Source organism: Buteo buteo, chromosome 15, assembly GCF_964188355.1.
Source record: "Buteo buteo chromosome 15, bButBut1.hap1.1, whole genome shotgun sequence".
Classification (NCBI taxonomy): domain Eukaryota; kingdom Metazoa; phylum Chordata; class Aves; order Accipitriformes; family Accipitridae; genus Buteo; species Buteo buteo.
The window spans coordinates 9,888,487-9,910,023 of record NC_134185.1 but is presented as its reverse complement, the minus strand read 5'-3'; the positions used below and the strand labels follow the sequence as shown (position 1 = coordinate 9,910,023).

At 41.8% G+C, this 21,537-nt stretch overlaps 1 protein-coding gene across 2 annotated transcripts in view; it reads left to right on the top strand.

Annotated features, from left to right (window-relative positions):
* The first annotated feature begins 1,518 nt into the window (after positions 1 to 1,518).
* The window catches only part of ME1 (malic enzyme 1), a 178,750-nt gene continuing 158,731 nt past the window's right edge, over positions 1,519 to 21,537 (top strand). The window contains exon 1 of one of the 2 annotated variants that reach the window (XM_075046508.1): positions 1,519 to 2,120. In XM_075046508.1, coding sequence (XP_074902609.1) covers positions 2,019 to 2,120 — 102 coding nt within the window. In that variant the 5' untranslated portion in view covers positions 1,519 to 2,018. Of the gene's footprint in view, positions 2,121 to 2,440; positions 2,576 to 21,537 lie in introns of those variants that run through there. The other variant, XM_075046509.1, reaches the window with a different exon arrangement.

The following is a 21,537-nucleotide window of genomic DNA, read 5'->3' as shown; positions in this document are numbered from 1 at the left end:
TTCCTTTTGAGCTGAAAAGGTCTGTTACCATTCTTACAACTCAGGGACATTTATCCTAACAGATAGCTATGGTTTTATTTTTATTAGTGTTTGAACATAACAAACAGAAATAAATTCTATTTTTAGGAAGACAGGCAGGAGTAAACTTGTACTTAAAACACAGTAGTAAACGGCTTCTGAAGTCTGATTACACAAAGAAAAATAAATATCCAAATGAACTTCACCTGAATTAGCTGATTCATTACATACCTTTTATAACTGGGGCGAGGTGAGTCAGGACAAGTCCTTAGCAGGGGTCAGACCTCATAACAGGTACTCATAGTGATTGCAGTGACTTTTGGCATTAATCAGAGGGTTTTTTTTATAGACAGTGTTGCAACATGAAGATAAAAATTACATCAGTACGCATTACTCTCTCTTGGGCAAAATCTTGCATTTAGGTTAACATTCTATCAGAATGGTTTCAGCGTACCCACAAAGAAAGGAAAAAGGATGTTTCCATGTTGCTTTTTATTTTTATCATGACTCTAGATTGGTTTTTATCTTTATCATGACAAAGACCTGAAATGCTACCCTGATATCCCTGATACCTACTGAAGGTAAGACTCAGGACTTGCGTAGGTAGATATTCAGCTATCCAGACAAATCGCAGGAAGGCTGGATAATTAGTGACAAAGACTCCAGGTTTAAAGTTTGTTCAAAACTTTTTATTAATACTGCTTTCCATAATATTTTCTGAGATGGCAGAGCAAGGGAGAAGTTTATTTACTGGATTTTTCTGCCGTCTTGCTAATCAAGTTTCCAGAAATACAGACTTGGAACCCTTCCAACTTACCTTTGTTAATTAATTCCAAATAAACTTTTTGGAGCTACCTAACAGGAAATTCTGGAAAGGCCAGATTCTGTGGGAGCCTTTTTTTTTTTTTTTTTTTAATAAAGTATGAGGTAGTAGAATGGATACAAGGCCTACAGATTAAATGGGAAGAGGTAAGTTTAAAAGAGCTGCAAAATTTTGATCTGTTTTCTGCTGCTTGACAACAGAGAGCAAACCCCTCTATCCTTAAGTATTTTTCTAGCCACGCATCTCAAGCTGTGTAACTTCTCTAGCAGGACTATGGTATCCGTATGGAAATTATTTCTGCTTACATACATGAATTTACAGGAATAAAGCCACAGTCCTACAGTACGCAATGGGTTGTATGCAAATGATTTCAGAACACACTGCAAACAAATGTTCGGGATAGCGGTACAAGCCGGCCAACACCTGCTCTGCCTTAATACTCTCCATCCCGACCAGGCGTAACCCCAGCCAGCACAGCTGAGGCTGGCACACACACACCCCCCCGCCCCAACCCAAAGCTAATTACACCGAACACATGCTCCTGAACCGTACAAGGCTCTGCAGCCCATCCCCTTCGGAAAGGTTGTACTTCGTGGTCATTTAATAGCAGAAGGAAAGTGAAACTCGGCTGTTAGCACAGCGCGCAGGCCCAGCCTCTGCCCGTGGCCGAGTCCGGGGGGGTTCGGTCCCGCCCGAGTGCCGCCGCCCGGGCTCGCAGGTCCGCGGGCTGTATCGCGATGCGATGCTTGTCGGCCTTAAGCGGTTGCGCTCCCCGCTCTGGGGAACGCCGGGTGCCGCGTAAGACCCGGCGGGACGAGGGAGACCCGCGGCTGCCGTTTCCCCTCAGCGGGCGGTGAGAGACCCGCCCGTTCCTAACGGTCACGCAGCGACCTGGGGGGGCTCTCTCGAGCGCCGTGAGGGCGGTCGAAGCCCCCCGGGCGAGGCTGCACCTGGCGGCTCTCCCGCCCGGGCTGCGCGGAGCTGCCGGTGACTCAGCGGCGGCCCGGTGACCCCCCTCCACGGCGGCGGCGCCTTGCCGCGGCTCTGCCCCCTCCCTCCCGGTAGGATCATCCCACCCCGCCGGGCGGTCACCTCAGCAGGAGGAGCCGCCGCTTCGCCTCCGCTCCCGCAGCGACCTGACGGCAGTGAGCCTCGCCTCGCCTCGCCTCTCCTCGCCATGCAAGCAGGGAAGGCAGCCGGCAGCCGGGACGCCGGCCGGCCCCTGCAGGCCACCATGAAGAGGGGCTACGACGTGCTCCGCGACCCTCACCTCAACAAGGTAAGGGCGGCCGGGCCAGGTGCGCCGCGGCGGCCCGGGTGGCCGGGCGCTGAGGGCGGGAGTCCCTTCCCTCACCCCCCGCCGGGGACGGAGAAGCCTTCCGCGGCCGGGCGCTGCCTCGGGAGCCGGGCCCGAAGGCGGCGGCGGCGGCGGGGGGGTGCCGGGCGGCCTCTCGCCGCCGCCGCCACCACCTGTCGCGGCGCAGCGGCTGAGGAGCTGCCGGGCCGCCCCCGCCGTGCCGGGGCCGGCGGTGGGGCAGCGGTACTTCCTGCGGGCCGGGCGGCCTTTCCTCTTCCTTCGGGCCGGCGGGGAGCGCCGTGCCGGCCCCCGACCCCGGCAGCCTCGGGCCCCGGGGCGCGGAGCCCGCGGCGGGCAGCGGCGCCGTCCCCTCCGCGTCTTCCCGAGAAGAGAAGCAGTAGCAGCAAGCCGGAGCCTGGGGAGGATGCTGCGGCACGGTACGCAGCTCCGAGGCGAGTTCCCGCTGCCGTGTCTGTGTTTTCCCGGTACCCCCCTTCTTTTCCAGCCCTCTTTCCCGCGGGCGCCCCAGCTTGTTTCCTGCCGGCAAAAGCCTGGCTGTTCCTGCTGTCCTGCGTTTTATCCCCTGGCAGGTGGGAAAGGTATTTTTATCACCGTTATTGCGCTCGCAGCGGTAACATTCAACTCCAGTTTCCCCACTGCTCTGCATCAGCGAATGCAGTCAGCTTTTAAGAGATGCGGTAGCACAGCAAAACCTTTTTGTCACATCTCTCACTTGAGAATGGTAATTCAGCTCGATAAAACTTTGTAAACATGTTAAACTAATCTGGAAAACATAAAGCTGAGTAAAGTAAGTGTTTGCACAGCGCTGATAAAGATGCAAAGTTCAGATAGTAAAATACTTTATTGGCCTGACAGGCTCTGGATTTGCTGCCAAAATGACAAATGGGTGAAGTCAAAGGTAGATGATAAACCACACCTAGCACAGGAAGACTTGGTTGAGTCCTTAGCCGCAGCTTTGCTCTTGCACATTACTTTCAATGGTACTCTGACTTGTACCTCTGCATTAGAGTGTACATACAGTCATTTTACTTACTGCTGAGTTGTATAAATTGACAAAAACTATGTCTCTAGTTTTGCTGGATAGGTTGACTCATCCGTAAAAGCTCCATCTATTACTTAGATGAATAGTGCTTTTATTAGTCTTGGTGCTTGACTACAAATTTTCCTCAGAGGCTGTCTTATGTCTGTGTGTGTGTAGGCCTGAGAAGGCCTCCTGAGGTGAGGTGAAAGGAAAATTAACCAAAATGTAAAACTCCCAAGAAGAAACCAAGGAGAGGCTGTTTTACTCAGGATTGCTTTTAAGCAGCTGCAGTATTCATGGAAAAAAGTCTGATTCAGAATAACCAGGAAAGCCAACCCAACAAAATAACCTACCTCAAGAAGTAAAATGGGGCTTATTCTAAAATGTGTTGAATAAAGGGCAGTCAGAGGCAAAGCAGGCTCATTGCTACCTTTTCCCCCTCAAACATCATACATCTTGCCTCTGAACAACATACCTGGAGATGAGGTGCTAAAGAGGAAGGGTCTTGCTTATTTTCATGGCTTAGGCTTTATTCTTCCTTTACCCCTCAGCCATGCACATATGTACCATACAGCAGAGAAGCAAGAAAAAGTAATTGTTCATTACCAGCCACATCTACCCAGCTAACATAGAATATGGGGTTAGAAAAGGTCAGCTGAAAAATCTGGTCTTTATGCCTGTGAGGAGGGTCTGGTCCTGGTCTGGTGAAGAATGAGTAAGCCAGTTTTCTGACTGAGGCAAGTGATTTTTGGTGGGTGTGGATGTATAACACCCTACTATATATATATATATACACACACACATATACACATGCACACCCCCTAATATGTATATATTTTATCGCCAAATATATATATATATATAGATGGGCAATAAAATCAAATATATGGAGGACTGCCAACATGGTTGCCAGTTTGATAGCTTGTGGCCTGCCTGTATGCATGGGAGCTGGTACTCCCAGTTCACTTTCTATTGCCAAGGCTGTTAAACAAGCATCAGATTGCAGAGAATTCAATTTGAAATAGATAATATATCTCCTTTAATGATTCTAAAGTACAGGGATTGTTTGCAGCTCTGCAGAAGTGCCAGAACTTTCTGTTATCTCCTGAGCCCTAAGAGCTGCAATTCCTCGGTATCAGCACTTTCTTTTGGATACAGTGCCAGTTTTAATAGTCCTATTTGCATATACTTGGCAAAAGTAGACTGTAGGTACTAAGTAGTGGTATCTAGCAGTGACTCGTAGAAAAATAAGACAAATTATGTTTTCAGGGTCCCTCAAACCAAGACAGCTGGCTGGTCAAGCAGGTAAAGCTGAAGTATGCTGTAATATGTGGAAGCTTGGGGCTTGCATCCTCAAATAATGCATTCCTTTTCTCAGGCAAGTTGAAAGGAAAGTTTTAGAGGGAACCATTTATACTTGGACATCTTTAAAAATAGATATAAGGAGACATAAGGAGCTAAGCTTTTTTGTTTGTTTGTTTGTTTTTAAATATCCATCTCCATTTAGTGCCCCACTCATGGAACAATAAAGCTGGATTTCTGCATGCTCAGTGCATACATCACTTTTTATACTTAACCTTGATGGCTGGCAAGAGGTGAGAGAAAGGGCTGTGGGAATGCCAGGGTAAACACCCAAATTTCTTCTTTTCCACTTGCTCTCTACTTCTGCCTGGATGGCATAATTTCCAGAACATACTAAACACTGAAGTATGTTGAAGGCAACAGTAGGCAATGTTGTTCTTAAATCTTTTATGTTTTACTTTGTAAGTAATTCACAAACATGTACAAACTTCACTGAGGAAAAGCTTAATAAAAATGTTTGGTGGTTTTGCGTTGGGGTTTTTTTTTCCATGCTGGGGCGTTTTGCCTACATATGAAACCGTTGCTGCTTTTACAAGGTCACCGAGTGGTTTGCCCCATCTTAGCAACAGTGATGCATCAAAAATCATGAGGAACAGCGAATTGTAACACAGTGAGTTTAATTACTTGGGGACACGTGTCCAAGTCTATGGACACTAATCACGATTCAGTTTATTGCCTCACATTTTGGGTCCATAGTGTTTAAAAGTGTATGTAGAACCTTTTTGGTAATTGTATTTTTTTCCCTTCAGGCAACTAAACACACTGTAAATAGCAATGACAAGGTAAACAAGCACAGTTTCACTTCTTCTCGCTGAAACAGATTGCATTAGAAACCTTTGGCTGGGAGTTGTATGCTCTTTGAGCTGATGAGTTAAAGAAGTGTGAAAGTAATTTGCTCTACTCGTACTATAAATCTCATTTTTGCTTTATTCAATGTACAAGTTTGTGATTTTAAAGCACACAAATCATTTAACACTAAACTTTTTTTTATCTTTTAATAGTTTAATGGATCATAGTTTCCCATAAGCTGTTTATTTTCAGAATCTTGACGTGAAGATATGCAAACGTGTATTTCAATACCAAACTTTTCCAATAGCCTGTCTTAGTTGCCAAGTCTAAACACTTCTCTGATTGAGAAACTTTGCCATTGGAGGAGTGTTTTGCTTCCAGACTGCTTTCGTGTTCTTGCAGAGTGATTCAGTGAGCAGGAAATCGGTGATTCTATTAAATCTAAGTGCTGGAGGGTTCTCTGTCCTCCCCAGCTGCTTGATTTTAACCCCTCTCCTCTGACTGACTGCTGTCATCATTGCTGAGTGTAGTGTGCTTGTAAACTGTTGGTCCCTCTTTTTTCTTTCCCTTTATTCGAGTTGCACTAAAGGACCGGAGAATTTCAGAACAGGCTGTCTGATGGGTCTGCTGAATATCTGAGAGCTTGCAGTCTCAATCCTACCTGCAATGGCATTGATGTTTTGTCCTTACTGCCTCCTGTATGTGATGCCCCTGGATCTTAGTGGGTTCTCAGCTAAGCAGTGACATTAGCTGTTGCCTGAAGTTTGCTGTCAGTCTGTTGACTCACTATGAGCTTCACTATACAAGAACCATACTAGAACAGACCAAAGGTTCACTTATCCCAATGTCTTATTTCTGACAGTGGCCAAACTGGATCCCTCAGGAGGAGTAAAAGACCGCAGGACACCTCTAGTGATACTTTCTTAGAATAATCAATTCAAGGCTGAGGGAATGAGCAGTTTATTAGGGGGTTATTAAGATATGAATGCTTGTCTTTCCTATCAGATTACACAAGCTATGTATGCTAATCTACTAAAAAACAATTGTAAACTTTTTTTTTTAAAGTGAAATTGTTATCTGAGCTAGAGAGAAGCATGGACTTCCCATTTTGCCCCTACATTTCAGACAGTGGGAGGAAAATGCTTGTGAAATACAGATATATTTTGTTCTGTATGCAGCTAGTTGCTTCACTAAAATCAAATTTAATTTTGAGAAAGTATAATCCTGTGATTAGTGTGGGTGACAAATAAAAAAGGTCTTATGACTTTGACACTTGTTGGTGACCCTGTAATAGGCCTCAGAAAACCCAGACCTCATTAAAAAATCAGAAGCATTCCAATCAGATTTTCTCTGTCTGATGGGTAAAAGAGAAGAAACATTTAAGATGCTTCTCTAAATAAATCTATTCCTTTATCTGATACCAAGCAGTAGAAGTCTTCCTTCCATTGGTAATGTTCATATTTTCACATCTTAAATTTATGTGTACTTTGGCTGGGTCCTCTGGAGTGGCCAGTGCTCACTGAGTGTTGCTTTTGCCTTAGCTGTAGATAGACATTCTGGGAAGAAAAGTGATGAAGCTGGGGATGGAGAAGGAAAACACTTCTTAAAATGGCATATTAGAAGTATCTATATAATTTGTAAAGTAGGTTTTCTGGAGCTTACATGATACTGCAAGGGATGGTTTCATATTAAGTGGTAGTAGGTATGATAGCATCTTTTAGATTGGAAGATGGTCAGCTCCATGTGAAAGCAAGGGTATAATTTGAGGAAATTTTGGGGGGCTATAGTTGCTGATCACTCTCACCGTCTTCTACCTCCTTGTTTCCTGTAAACTTTTTGCCCTTAAAAACTCTGTAGTTTTTAACAGAAGTATTTCCTTATTCTTATCACCATCAGATCACCTAGCAGAGCGGTTCTGATCTTGATAGGGATAAGCACATGCTATTTTTCTGGTCTTTGACAAGAGTAAATGGTATAGTGGTTGTGCTAGCACAAAAGAGCAAATCAATCTGGTCTTTGTCTGAAATCTTTTAGAGGGAACTCGTATTGATTTTTGCCTATGTGTTTGGCGAGCATTGCATTTTTGATCTATTACTGCGGTCTCCGACATTGGAGTTGCTGTTCTGTGGAACGGCAGCCTAAAATAGGACGCTCTTCAAGTGCGAGGGTGGTTCATACCAGAGCTGTTTGCTCTTTAACAATCAGAACCATAAGTTGCAGACTGGCAGAACTGCAGCTACCTTGTATGGTTGGGTTTTGGGCAAGGGTGTGAGCTCAGCGGTGGCTCACCGGTGGGTACCATAGGACTGGGTGAGGAGGTTCGTACATCACCAGTGTATTCTCTCTTCATGAAATCACCTTCTTGAGGTGTGAGGGAGGAGTTGTGATGCAGGATGTTTTTTGTATGAGTGCTTTTATTTACAGTATATGTGAAGGGGCTTTAAAAATTAATTCTGTGCTTTTTTCCCACCTTTCTTACTCTAAGGCAGGTTTGTCCTGCATGCTGTTAATAAGGAAAAAAATCTTGGGAAAAGCACGAAGTATTTCAATCAGATTATTTTACCACTGACTTCTATTTTATGTATACAGCTTGCAGCATTCATTGCCCCCTGCTACTTTTTTCCTGACCTGGTAGGTAAGTTGCTGTGGTTGGTGTTACATTTTTTTCTTCCTGTTAGCCTCCAGTTCTTTGCTTGCAGTTATGAAAAAGAGTGCTGAGACAGCGAGTTGGGAACAAAGTTCTGTGACTTGAATTAAAAGCAAATAAAATGAAGGAGAAGAAGTGACATCGTAAGCTATATAGCAGTAATAGCAACTGAATAGTGGTATGAGTTTTCACAAGAAGCTGAAACCTAGAACTGTTTTGCTGTGAAGCTATTTCAGACATTAAAAACACTTTTCAGTTTTGTAATTTTCTTGTGAACTTCAGTAATTGAACACGAACAAAGTTGACCTTTTTTCTTTAGGCTGAGGAATCCTATACCCCCTGGTTATAAATGCTACTTGAATAGAAGCATTAATCCTGGCACAGAGCACCTTGCAAACAGGATTTGTATATTTAGAACGGGTTAAATGGGCTTTTCTACACTAGGTGTTATAGAGGTGCTGGCCACAGTACTTGTTTTTTTTAATCTTATTGATGGACGCTGACAATAAGCAGGATAAGAACTTGCTGAGAAATTGTACTTCTGTCTAGGTAAAATAAACTGCAGAGAATATTTGTGATTTCTGCAGGAAAGCTTATCTCAGAGTACAGAAGTTCTTATTTTGCGTTCTTTACTTTGTGTATCCGATTCTGCTGAATCAGTCTCTTGTATCGAGCCGTCTCTGAAAAAGAAAGAAGTTGCGGCCGTAGGAGGCACAAACTTCTCTCCCCCGGCCCCGCTTCCCTCTCTGGGGGGAGGAGGAAGTGAAACGTGCGTGACAGCAGTGTTTCTTATTGACCCGTGACCCCTAGTTAAAACGTGCCATCTTTGCTTTGTTACGCCTTTCCCTTTCCTCCCGAGCCTGCTCAGGTGAGCTGTGTATTCGGTGCATGACTCGCTCGTGGGCGCTGTAGCCCAGGACCACGGGGCTGGATGCGGGGTTTCACGCCGAAGGTCTCGTTGCTCTAGGCTCTGAGGGCTAAGCGGCTCCCTGCCGTTGTGCTAAATAAGTGACTGATGGAGGTCTGAAATAGAGTATTAATACCCTTCGATCAGGTCCTTCAGTTAGGTTTTTCGAGTTTCTATCAGAGAATTCTACAGCGGAGCAGCTGTTTCGAAGTGTCAAAAGCATTTGCTGGAGGACGTGATTCTGAGATTTCAGCACAGTAGCAAGTGGTTTGTGCTTCCTGCAAATCTGAAGAGCTCTTGTAAGGTGTCCTTTGTGCTCATGACATGTAGCAAGATAGCAGGAATTTTAAGACTGTCTCAAAATATTGTCAGTATGATGCACATTATAGACACCGCCAGGAGCCGGGACTGCCGTGATACACAGCCACGGGGAATCTAGGTTGGACCATAATCACAAATAAGCTCATGGCTTTTATGAGGATGATAAATTTGTGTAGGGTGATATTAGAGAAAGGACTAAGGACCTGAATCTGATACTGGTTTTAGTAGTGTAAGCTGAGAGTAAATTAACGGTAGGGGTATGCAAGAGGGGAAGCTGCTGCAAAACTGGCATGGAATTAGCACTGGTGCATTAATCCTTTAAAAAAAACCAAACCCCTTTGTTACTTGGAGAGTTTGAGTGCCTTTCACCTCCACAGACTTCTCAAACTTGATTCCTAGTAGCCCATTTAGAAGGAAATGTTGAAATACTCATTCAGTATGCAAGATAATTGGTTTTGGCTAGTCTGACCTTTCTGAGACCAGTCTAATTTTATTTAAAATTATGAATATTATAGTATCTCATTTTTTTATTAAGTTTACTTTAAATAGTCCAAATCTTTGGGTAATTTCAGGGAAAAAAAGAATGCTGTAAAGAAAGCTAAATGTGTTTCTGTTAAAAACAGATCTCTGAATTAATTTTGTATGAAAATTATTTTATGCATATTCCTCAGTAAATTTTTTTTTTTAGGAGTGAACTAAAAAAACCCCTGAATTGCAAGCATAAGAAAACAAGTTTTGGTCTTATCAAAGCTTAAGCTTTGCTAATGTAATTTGTTGCATAATTCAGGAAGCAAAAATCCTGACTTAGAAGAAGGACGTCACAGGGCACCCTGGAGGCAGTTCTTGCAGGCAGTGAGTACTTTCTGTTGAAATCAGTGTCTGTAGTTTACTTGGATACTGTTAGTGCCTATTCCTGTGTGAAACACAATACTCGGTGCAGGACTTGAGGTTGTTTACAATGTAGAGGAAGTGGAGGAAGTGTGGAGTAAACACTTTCTATATACATAAAGAATACATAATGTAGAGCTGAAAAAAAAGCATCATAATTCTCTTATGCTTTGAATACTTGTGGCTTTCAGCCAAAGAAGTAGAAGTACATCAGGATGTACTCGTCTGGTATAAGAGTTCAGAAAGCAAATTCATCACTGTTTTGCTCTTAAAATATAAATGAGGCATAGAGCAGCAATGCATTTTGTCATTGCATGTTTATGCTTAGGTTTTTACATATTTGTTCAAGTAGCAACTGTTACCTGTTTCTGGCTTAGAAAAATGATTTTTTTTTTCCTAATAACTAATATTAAAACTAAAGTCACTGTTCTGCCTCTTCTTTTTGTGTATTGATAAATTTCCCTACAAGTGGTTTGAAAAATTACAAACACTTTTGGTTCAGAGTAACTTCGCTTAAATAAACTCAATCGTCAGTCTTCAGTCAGTATTTTAGGGTCATCTGTCTTATTAATTAATTGTGTGTATCTTTGGAACAGAGTAGGTGCTATGAGGTATTAAATGATTTTGGCATCCAGTTAGATGGGATATCACAGTTTAGCTTTCTTCCTCTTGTCCTCCGTGAGTGATACACTTGTAAGTTTGCTTTTGGCATGGAGATTGGATTGTACAGAATCACTGTTTTGCAAGAGAAGAGCAAGAATTGTTATGAAATACATCATTCCCTTTCCCACAAAGGCAAAAATAATTTTGGCTTTTATTAATGACTTAAAAACAAAAACCAAAAACTCTGCCTTGAATCTGTCCTGGAGATGAGTGCATAGTGGTGATTATGAAGCATGTTATGACATTTTCAGTACTAGTGTTTACCTGACTTACTGGATTTCTTCCTCCAGCTACCTGACTTTAGAAAGCAGATTTATGTGTGGAGGTGTATTTACAAAAGTGGCAGTAAAGCCTCTTTACTTAAATAGTACAAAAGAGCTCAATAGTTACAGAGAGAAGTCAGAATAGAAGTATGCTGTATTGCTAAAGTAAAATGAATACCTGAATCTGCGAAGCGCTTAACGTTGGTTTGATTTGGCTTAAATCTCCAACTCCTGTATGGTGGTTTTTTGGAGGGGTTGGATGGAAGCAGTGCACCTGAAGCAGAAGAAGCCTGTGTTAGTTGGTAGGTAGATGCCTTTTTGAAAGCATTGATGATGCTCCTGCATCTTTGCTTCTTACACACACACTTCTCCACTCTGCTTAAGATATGAAGAGACTACTATCTAGCTAATAAACTTAGGTTAAAAATGTGAGGTGTTAAAATGCAGTACTTCACCAACTGATGGCTGATTAAGTGTATGGTTCTAAAACTCTTAAAAACGACTTTTCAAGATTTGTAGGACCTTTTCACCATCGTTAAAATGTGTTAAAATTACAACTGAGTTTCTTTATGTAAAGTAGAGGGGTAATTTAATAGCTGAAAAAAACATTTTAAGATTCTTTCAAGTACAGAATATTGAATCCTAATGCTGACGTGTTCAGCAGTTTTAGTCCATGATAAATATGTGGAATAAAATCCTTGTTGGATTCCAAAGCACTGACTATTGAAAGGTAAATTTTTCCACTGCCATTTGTAGGCAAATGGAAGTTATTATGAAAATACATTTCAAACTCTTGATTTTGTGCTGTAGCAGTAGTTGGAGTAATTCCTTAAGGTCCTTGGGTTTACGTACCTTTGGTTTTGCCAGGCATAAGGCATTGTTAAAAGTCATGTCCTAGGAGCAAGTGGGGGAGGAATGAAGAGCCTTCTGCCAGGGGATTAGGATTCAGGCTTTTGGACCTTCTGCAGGAGTGAGATCTTGTAGCAGTTTATTCCTCCCTCTGCCCAGGCTTTTCAGTCTTCCTCACATCATATGTTTTAGTTGACTGCTTGACATCTTCACTCCCAAGGTTTCTCTGAAATTCTTGCCTTGCTCTTGTCTGGAGCCCAAGCGGGACAGTTGTCCTTCTGATTCCAACACAACTCCATCTTGGGATGTTTCAGGTCGCCTTTATCCCAGGAGCGTTTTGAAGCTCAGTGACACTCCCTTTCCACCTTCTTCTCACTGGGGTCCTTGTTTTTTTCAGGTTGCTGCAGGGTGTAGATGTCATTTTACAGACTTAATCTAAAGCTTTCAGGCCCAGTGAAGGAGAGCTTGTTCCCTGCTATACTCCAAAGCTTTTCCTCTGCACAGAATATTACCTGAAGTTCTTTGAAAAAATTTATAAGAGTTTGGGTGTAACAAACATCTATTAATGAAATCAATGAACTTTGGTGTATTATTTCTATGCATAGCTTACGTGTAACAACAAACTGGAGGTAATGTAATTTTTAACAGAGTTCTTGACATGAAGACATCTGCTGTTTGTCTTTTAAGGCATACAAATTTATGCCTTCAAGGCATACAATTTTTATAGTCTTAGGAGAGCATAAAAGCAGTGTGGTTTATCTTTTTTTGTGGTGTTGCTTTTTGTTAAGACAAGATTTCGTGCCAAATTCTCTAAGGATGAGGCTTACTTTCTCTAAGCGAAGGCTGGCTAAAGCCTTCCTCTTGCTCATGTGATAGGGGATTTGGCATGGCTGTCTGTTTATTAGGTCGGTCAAGGGTCAGGTAAAGAAATAAGGAATGGCCCTTAAAATAGCTTGATAATTCGGATTTTTTTTTTTTTTTACTTTGTATATTTACTTTGCATACAAATTCTTACATTTAGAACACTGCAGTGGTTGAACTAAATACATCGATTGTAGGTGAGAATAAAGAAATAAATGTAGGTGAGTCTGTGTAAACAGGTATCAGAAAAGGTGTCTTACTCGCTGTACTGCTTTTTTTCTGCATCTAAGGTGGCTTTCACCACATGCCCTCAGCAGCTGCTTGAAAGGAACACTTCATCTAAGCTCAGGAAAAGTAGAACATCTCACTTCACATCTTACCTGGGGAAACATGACAGGTCTGGCTCTGTCTCGTAGCCACTGGCCTTGCATTTGCTGGAAGAGCAAAAGTGTTCCAGGTCAGGAGTCTGCATGAAACTGGAGCCTCTGCTCTCCTGCCAGGCGGTTTGAGGTACCGGGCTCTCATGCTTCTTGGAGTACATGGATAAACTCAAAGTAGAAAATAAAAAGCGAGTGCTTCCTTCTGAGGTGTAATTCTTAGGAAAAAAAATATTTTAAGGATAAAGAAACACAATCTTTAACATTATTTCCTAAACTTCTTACTGTTGTGTAGTTTATGGCAAGAAATAACTTTCTTCTGGTTCTATAGTTACTGAGTCCTCTAACTTTATTCTGCAGTGAGGATGTAGTGAGTAAAACACAGGTAAGAAGAATAGGTGAATATAGGAAAGTGCAGTTTAGTTGTCATAATGTTGCGCTAGCAATTTAAACAGGGTGTGTGATTAACAAGCACCCTTTCTGGTTCGCTTTGAGGTACACTTCACAAATCTTTAAACATATGATTGAAGCTTTCTTTGTCTTACTTCAGACCAATGTAGTGAGTATGAGCACACACATTTTTTTCCCCCCCCTTTAATTAGTGAGCTCTACTTCAGCAAGGGAGACAAAATATTGTGGTAGATTGGGCACTGGACTGGAAACTAGGTCATGCACTTGTGATTGTTAAATCTTAGTCATTTAATTTTCTCATCTGAAAAGGGAAGCAGCATTTGAGAAATTTTGAGGATGAAAACTAGTATAAAGTACTTGGTCTTGTATAATTAGTCTTTTTAGATAATTTTTTTTTATGTTGTCTTTGTACTGCTATAATCTAGTTTCTATTTACAATTTTCTTTTCTTGGTGGGGGGAGTCATCTTCTAGTTTTTGCAGTAATCAGTCAGTAGGCTGCTAGTTCTTTTAAAATCACACCTAAGTAGACCCATGTGTAATCTGTATAGTCCTGACATATTTTGTCCGTATCCTTCTACCTTCTGCTGAATTGCAATTACAAGTAGAGATAGTATTAGTGGACGTGCAGTCTCCTGCATGTACAGTTTCCTAGATCCATGAAAATCCATTGGACAGGATTGCAAATTGTGGCCAGGGCTGAATGTTGGGAGGGGGAAGGAAGATCTGAATAGGCAGGAAGAAATCATCCATCTGTGTAGCTAAACCTGCTCCTGGCTTCAGGGCATGCTGTGCCACATGCAGATTAGTTCCAATTAGATGAAGTGGTAGCTGACCCTTGGCTGCCTCCTCTAAGCCTCCTGGTCCTGGGCAGCATTGGTAAGTCCAGCAGAGTGGGGAGAAAAGGTTAGAAAAGTGTTCAGTATTTATCAGCTGAATGCTTGAGGAAGCTCAGGTCAATACTTCCTGCAAGAAGAGGTATTTCAACCTTCAGCTAACCACTACTCGGTAGTCTTTAACTCAGTGAAACTTAATTTCTTCAAGAAGCTAGAATTCATTTCTCCTGTAATGATGTGAATGAAGGCTGACTTTCTAAGGGTATATTTAGCTATCTGAAGACTTCGCTAGCTATTGCAAAGGCAGAGGTGATACAAATTTGAAATAAACTCTTTTCCCATGCTTAGGATTCTGATGTTGATTCCCTAGAGAAAACCTCCTGCACAGAAAATGTCTAAAGGCTGAATAAAAATCCTGCCATACCTTGTGTAGTGGAGCTGACTATTGCCCTCAAAGATATCTTTAAAATTTTTTCTTTTCTTTTCTAAAATATGCTAAAAGCAATGCATGTGTATGTCCTCTAAACAGAAGGGGCTGTGTACATTTTCCTTTACATATAATTGTTGCGACATTCTTAGAAATTATGCTTCTGCAGTGTAAATACCGAGCAAAATAAGATTTTTGTTGAAAGATACATCGATGAAGGTTTAACAATTAGCAAAATGAATCTATTTTTATGTCAAAATATTGAATTATATCTTAATCCTCCCATATTTTGTAATAATTTGTTATTTCAAAATAGATTCCTGTTTTATATTATGGGATCTCTGTAGTGACCAGAAAGCCTACATGATGAATTAATGTCTGTGAACCTAATCCTGAAAATACTTAATTAGTAAGTAGCTACAGAAAGGTAATGCTTGTCTGGCTGTGCTCCATATTGCCAGCAGTGCAGCTCTGAAAGTCTACAGTGATAAGCATTTTTTGGCCCTGAAAATACTTACATGCATGTATTTACTTAAATACATAGAAATAATCTTTCAGATACTATGAGGAAACGTGGCACATGCATAGAAGCGCCATTTATTTTGTACTGACCTCTTACAGTTCATTACTTTAGACAGGTGAAGCTGCTATGTGAACAGAGCAATAATGCAGGAGTTATACAGCTGTAGAAAACTGCAGCAGGATCCGTTATGATGAATCTGCTCTGCATTCTGTGACTCTGTTACTCTCATCAAATCTCATTAATAATAATAATAAACCCCCCCATTAATCTCATTTTGGTGCTGTGGGTGTTGGAATCCAAGTACTAGCACTGTGAGAAATCCACTGTTAGTTGAAGGTGGTATGACTTGAACAGGAATTTTCCCTACCCATCCTGTCCTTTCTTCAGTTGACAGTACACGTTGTTATAGGCAAATTAATTTCTGTTAGCAACACCAAATACATGTTTGCAGGAGCAGAACTGGTTCTGGCTGGAAACTCTTCTTTTGAGTCATAGTGTGAAGAGAGCCTCAGCCTCTCTAGATCACATATGCTGCTATTCCACTCTGCCTTGAAATGAGTAGTTAAAGGAAAATGCAAGTTAACGATTGAGTGGTTTTCTCAGATGCGGCATATGGGACTGAAGTGTTTGAAGTAATCACAACAGCATGTTCTGGGGTTTAAAGGAATACCTTCTACACAACATTACTCCCCCTCCTGTAGTTTTCCTTGCTGAGGAACTTGCAAAGAGAGTATTTTTATAAGCCTTTTCCATGACTTGGACTACCCAGTTTAGGCTGTGCTCTGACATTTTATCTGTCTAGTAATTTTTGTCAAAGTATGTTAGTTTAATTTTGGGGAACATTTTTTTGTGTGTGTCTATGTTTATTGCACTGCAATTGGCCTATCTCAATAAGGCTTTCCAATGCTTTGGCCCAGATTCAGCTGGCTTCCACAGATCTGTGAAACCAATGTGACTGTGTGTTCATTTTTTTCCCCTGCCTGTCTCAAAGAGTAACATCAGCAACAATAATAATACAAACCAATGGAAATGAAAGTACCTGGCATTCCTCAACATGAAGTTAGTTATTACCAGTGTCTGGTGCTAAAAGCTGTGATGCTTTTTGAGATGATTCTTTTTTCTTAAAACTATGACGATCACTGTCTGAATGCTACTTAGTGGAGGGAGCTCATAATATCATCACAGGGAATGTGAGTGGAATATTATTATAAAACCATAGGGTAGTTCCTGTTGGAAAGGATCTCAGGAGGTCTCTAGTCCAACCTACTCAAAGCAGGGTCAGATATGGAGAGAGAACAGGTTGCTCAGGGCTGTATCCTGTCAGGTCTTGAAAACCTCTAAGGACAGAGACTGTACAGCTTCTCTGGGCAACCTGTGTATGTGTTTGTGCTCATGGGAGGAATTTTTTTTTCCCTTATATCCAGTCTGAGCCTCTCTTATTTTATCTTATCCCTATTGTCTCTTGTCTTTCTGCCCTGTACTGCTGTGGAGAGCCTGGCTCTGTCTTCTAGATAGCTTCAGCATAGCTGCTGGAAGGCTGCTATTAGGTCCCCCCCAAACCTTCTCTTCTCCAGTCTGAACAAGCCCAGTGCCTTAATAAGGAATGTGCTTTGGCCCCTGATCATATTGGTGGCCCTTTACTGAACTCGCTCCAGTTCATTAATGTCTTTCTTGTATTGGGGACCCAAAGTTGGACTCTAGCATAAATGCAGCCTAATGAGTGCCAAGTAAAGTGGTATGATCACTTCCCTCAATCTTTGCTCCTGTTAGCACGCTGCGCTGCTGCAGATATAGCCCAGGATACCATGGGCTGCCTTTGCTGCCTCTGCACACTGGTGGCTTCTGCTCAGTTTGCCGTCTACCAGGTCCTTTTCAACAGGCCTGCTCCTCCTCAGCCAGTCAGTCTGTCACCAGCCTGAATCATTGCAGCGTGTGTATTGTTCCCTTTCCAGGTTGCAGCACTTTGCATTTGTCCTTGCTGAATTTCATTATGTTCCTGTCAGCCCATTCCTCCAGGTGAAGTTCCTTTGGATGGCAGCCCTGCTCTTGGGTGTATCCATGGTTGCCCCTATTTGGTGTTGTCTGCAAACCTGGTGAGAGTATGCTCCGTTGCCTTCTCCAGGTCATTGATATGGATGCCAAACAGGACAGGTCCCATTACAGACTCCTGCAGCATGCCGCTGCTTACTGGCCTGCAGGTGGAGTATAACCCATTAACTGTTTACATCCAACAACAGTGTTTTACCCAGCTCGTTGTCCACCCATCTAGACTGTAATATCCCAACTTGGGTGCAAGGATTTTTTGGGAGCTGGTTTTGAAAGCCTTACTTAAGGTGAGATAAATGACATCTTCTGTCTCCCCTTGTCCATAAATCCAGTCATTTTACCACAGAAGGCAATCAGGTTGATCAGGGATGATTTACCCTTGGCGTAAGTCCAGTCTGTAATGTCCTACTTGCTTTCCTCAGTCCCCTTAGGATCTTGAACTGTACTAGTCCATGGTCACTTCACCCAAGGCTGGCATTGATTATTGTACTCCCAGTCAGGTCTTTCTTATTTGTGAAGAGCTGATCCAGCTCTGCATCACCGTTGGCTGGTTCACCCAGTATCTCCTATATCATCCCTGACGCTCTCCAGTACTCTCCTGGATTGTTTGTGTCCTGTCACGTTGCTCTTCCAGCAGAAGTGAAGGAGATTAAAGTCTGCCATAAGAACAGGGGCCTGTGATCTGGGGACTTACCTTGTAGGTACTCAAGGAACAAGGACTGTTTGTCAGCCTGATACTTGGTTACTATTGTTAGTATCTACTGCAGTCAGAGGTTTCAGTTATTCAGCTAAGCATTTATATTTTCCCTATATAAATAGCAGGAGGAGAAAGAAATATCCTCATACACATAGCACATGTGCATGACCTGTCTGTCAAACTCGTAAATTCTGTTGAATACAAGTCTCTTGGCAATATCGTACGAGTTCTGGAATACGATAAAAAAAGAGAAGCTATTATGTCTCTGGTTCCTCTGCTGCTGTCTGTGGAATTTTCAAAGAGCTATCAACACTTCTGTAAAGGAAATACAGTGCAACTAGAGCAGCTCCTTGAGAAGCTGGGAAATATTTATTCAGACAAACCCAAGGCAGTGCTTTCTCTTTAGAGCTTCATTCTGTTTGCATAAGTAGCTGTTGCAGGGGAAAGGTCTAGCAGAACCCTGTAGTTCTCAGCCCATCCTGCTCTGTCTGGCCTGAGAGAAGGCCATCTGGGGCTGTTTCTAAAGCAAAATTGTTAATATTAATTTCAAGGAATTCTTCTAATAACTACTAAGTGGACAATCCCATCATCACGAAAGAAATTTAATTCTCAGGTTGAAAACCTTCTGGCTGTGTCTACAGGGCAAATCATCTGTGATAATTTTTTTTTTCCTCCCCATGCCCCAGTTGTTTTTACTTTCCTCATTTAGATCTCTCAGAGGTTTTGGTGCATGGAAATTAAACTGCAAGCCACAGTCCAAGGGTGCTGCAGAAGAGACATATAAATGAAAGGTTTGAAAAGCCTCCACACCGACTATTTCAAGCTGTCATCTGCTTCACTTGAGTGAATTGTTGAAGTAGGTCCTACCTCTGTTACTAAATAAACTAATATGAATGCTAGCAAAGACAATTTGAAACTCTACTGGCTAGCTACCTACAGATAGGTTGCTTTAGTTGAGAGTTCAAGCCAGGTAGAAAGGATGGTTGGTCTGTCTGTCATAACTGATTTCGCTCACCTGGAAAAGTGGGCAATTCATATTCATCTTGCTAGATTTCTGTCTCTGATTTTTGGAATCTTTTGTTCTCTTTTTTTCCTCTGTCCCTTTTCAGCTGTCAGCGGTTCCCATGCCAGTTACCTTTCTTAAAGTTGTTTTACAGCTTTGAGGTTTATTTGGATTCTCTGTGGTTTCTGGATGCCCTAATAGTAGCCTAGAAACCGAGACCAGAATCACAGAATAATTTAGATTGGAAGGGACCCCTAGAGCTTATCTGGTCCAGCTTTTTGCTCAAAGCAGGGACAACTTCAAAATACTGCAATGTGTGTGAATGGAATGAAACCAGATCAAATGGAGTCTGGTGGACCTATAGCTTATAGGAAATGGGGATGCCTGTGTGCTTTTTTTACCTTTGGGTTCCCGAGAAAAGGTTGCCCCATTGGACTGAAACCTTGCTGAATGTGCCATCTACTTCAAAGAAGGTTTAAAGCAACCGCCATGGCATTGACTAGCTAACTGACCACCTTTCTTGTTGTGGTCTTAGCCTGCTCAAACATGTTGGAGCTCTACAGGCTCAGTAATCTTGGCAACTGGAGAAGAAACTCATGTTCTAGAGCTACGCTAGCTATGGAGCTTACAAGAGAGAAGAATAAACTATAAAGTTTGGCTAACGATAAAGAAGACCTATTGGAGCTGCGCTTGACCTAATCAATGATAATGGAGTAGAAATAGCACAAAACATCTTGGTGAGTCAGAATCTCCGCTTCCCAGGAACCTCTTTTTAGGGAGAAAGCCAAAGCCTGCTGCTGTTGCTCCTCTTGGAATTGCAGGCTTTTTTTTCTTTTTCTTTTTTTTTTTTTTCCCCCAATTTGCAGTTGTTCTGAGTCAAGTGTAATTCTTTATGACGGCACAATTCAGAATAATTTAATCATATTATTCTCGCTTATGTTAACATGTCAGTGGAAATATAACAAGTACACCGTAAAAAAGAATGTGACGTTTTTCTCTTCTGTATTCTGTTGAAGAGAAAAACAGAGCACTTGCAGTACCCTATGCTCATGTTAGAATAGTTTCCACACCAATCTCTTAGATCTTAATTAAAGTAATGCACTTACATATATAGATTTGCAAACTGTATGCAAGTAGTAAACACTCAGCACTTTATGGCCTGTGTTTTCAATAGCGAATGGCGTTGATCTGTAGACCAGATGCCCACAGCATACAGTGTCGAGGATTGTTTTAAGAGAGTCTGAGGCTTGGAGCTATTAAAAAATTTATTTTAATTTTTTGTTTTTGGGGAGGGGGGGATTTTTTTTTTTACATTTTTAGGGTTTTTTGATCTGGATTTTCTTTTTTTATTGTTTTGTTTCTTTGTTAGGGAACAGGAGATTTGGAGTATTTTTGCTTTGGTGTTTTATTTTAACTTTTGGGCTAACTGTAGTCTGATCCTATGGACTGAATGCCTGCTTACAGCTCAGGCATATTAGGTGAACTCCTGGAACATACCTTCTAATTACTTTTTATCCAAAAAAAATGCGCTTCAAGTGCTCTGAGTCTGTTCCACAATATGAGCCAAATACAGTGAGTGGTGACAATCAAGAAACTTAATTCAAAAGCCTGCATCCCATTCAAACAAAAAATCTAATGTGCATGCACCTAATATATATCATTAAGAAATAAGGGATTCAAAACTTTAATTGTCTGGGCTTAAGCGCTTCTATAGGTCCCAACAGCTTTTAGTGCAGTAAGAGTTTCATGGGGTGTTTTTAAATGTATATAGATGTATGCTATGGTTTAAATCCATGTTGGAGAAGACAATAGCTTTTCTGAGAATTTCACTTGTTTATCAGACCCAATATGTGAAGTTGCTGTGGCTCAAAGTTAGTGCTGATTTACTGTTTTTTTTCCACTTGAGCAACCATTGTTCTCATAACAAAGAAGTGAGAGAATTTCACCTATAAATAAATAAGATCAGTGAGATTAGACATGTACCAAAATGCAGGCAGCACTTTCCTAGGAGCATCCTGTCATTTCCCTTTCAAGCTGTCATCTGTTCCAGTTGAGTGAATTGTTAAAGCTAGCGACTTAAAACACTACTGGCTAGATACCTACAGATAGTTTGCTGTAGTTGAGAGAAATATGTTATTTATAGAATGCAACAGTGAAAGAGTGAAAAAATTGACATGTAGACCTGCCTATGTACAATATGCTTTTCTGTCTTTCCACTTATACTTAGATATAGCTTAGGGAAAACCTTCTTGGCTGGGAGCAGTGCTTACTCTGTGTGTGTGGATACGAAGATAGGGTCTAGTTCTTAATAGCTGTTTTGCCCTCTGAGTCAGACTGATGAAAATATTTCTGCTGCACTTGCTTTACCTGATGTTTCAAATATTAAGTGGGGTCCAATACACAGCTAAATTGAATCCTGAGGATCCAGAACTGGTTTAGAGATCAGCGGTGCTAGCAATCTCTCCTGTGTTTCTTCTCAGCTTCAAGAA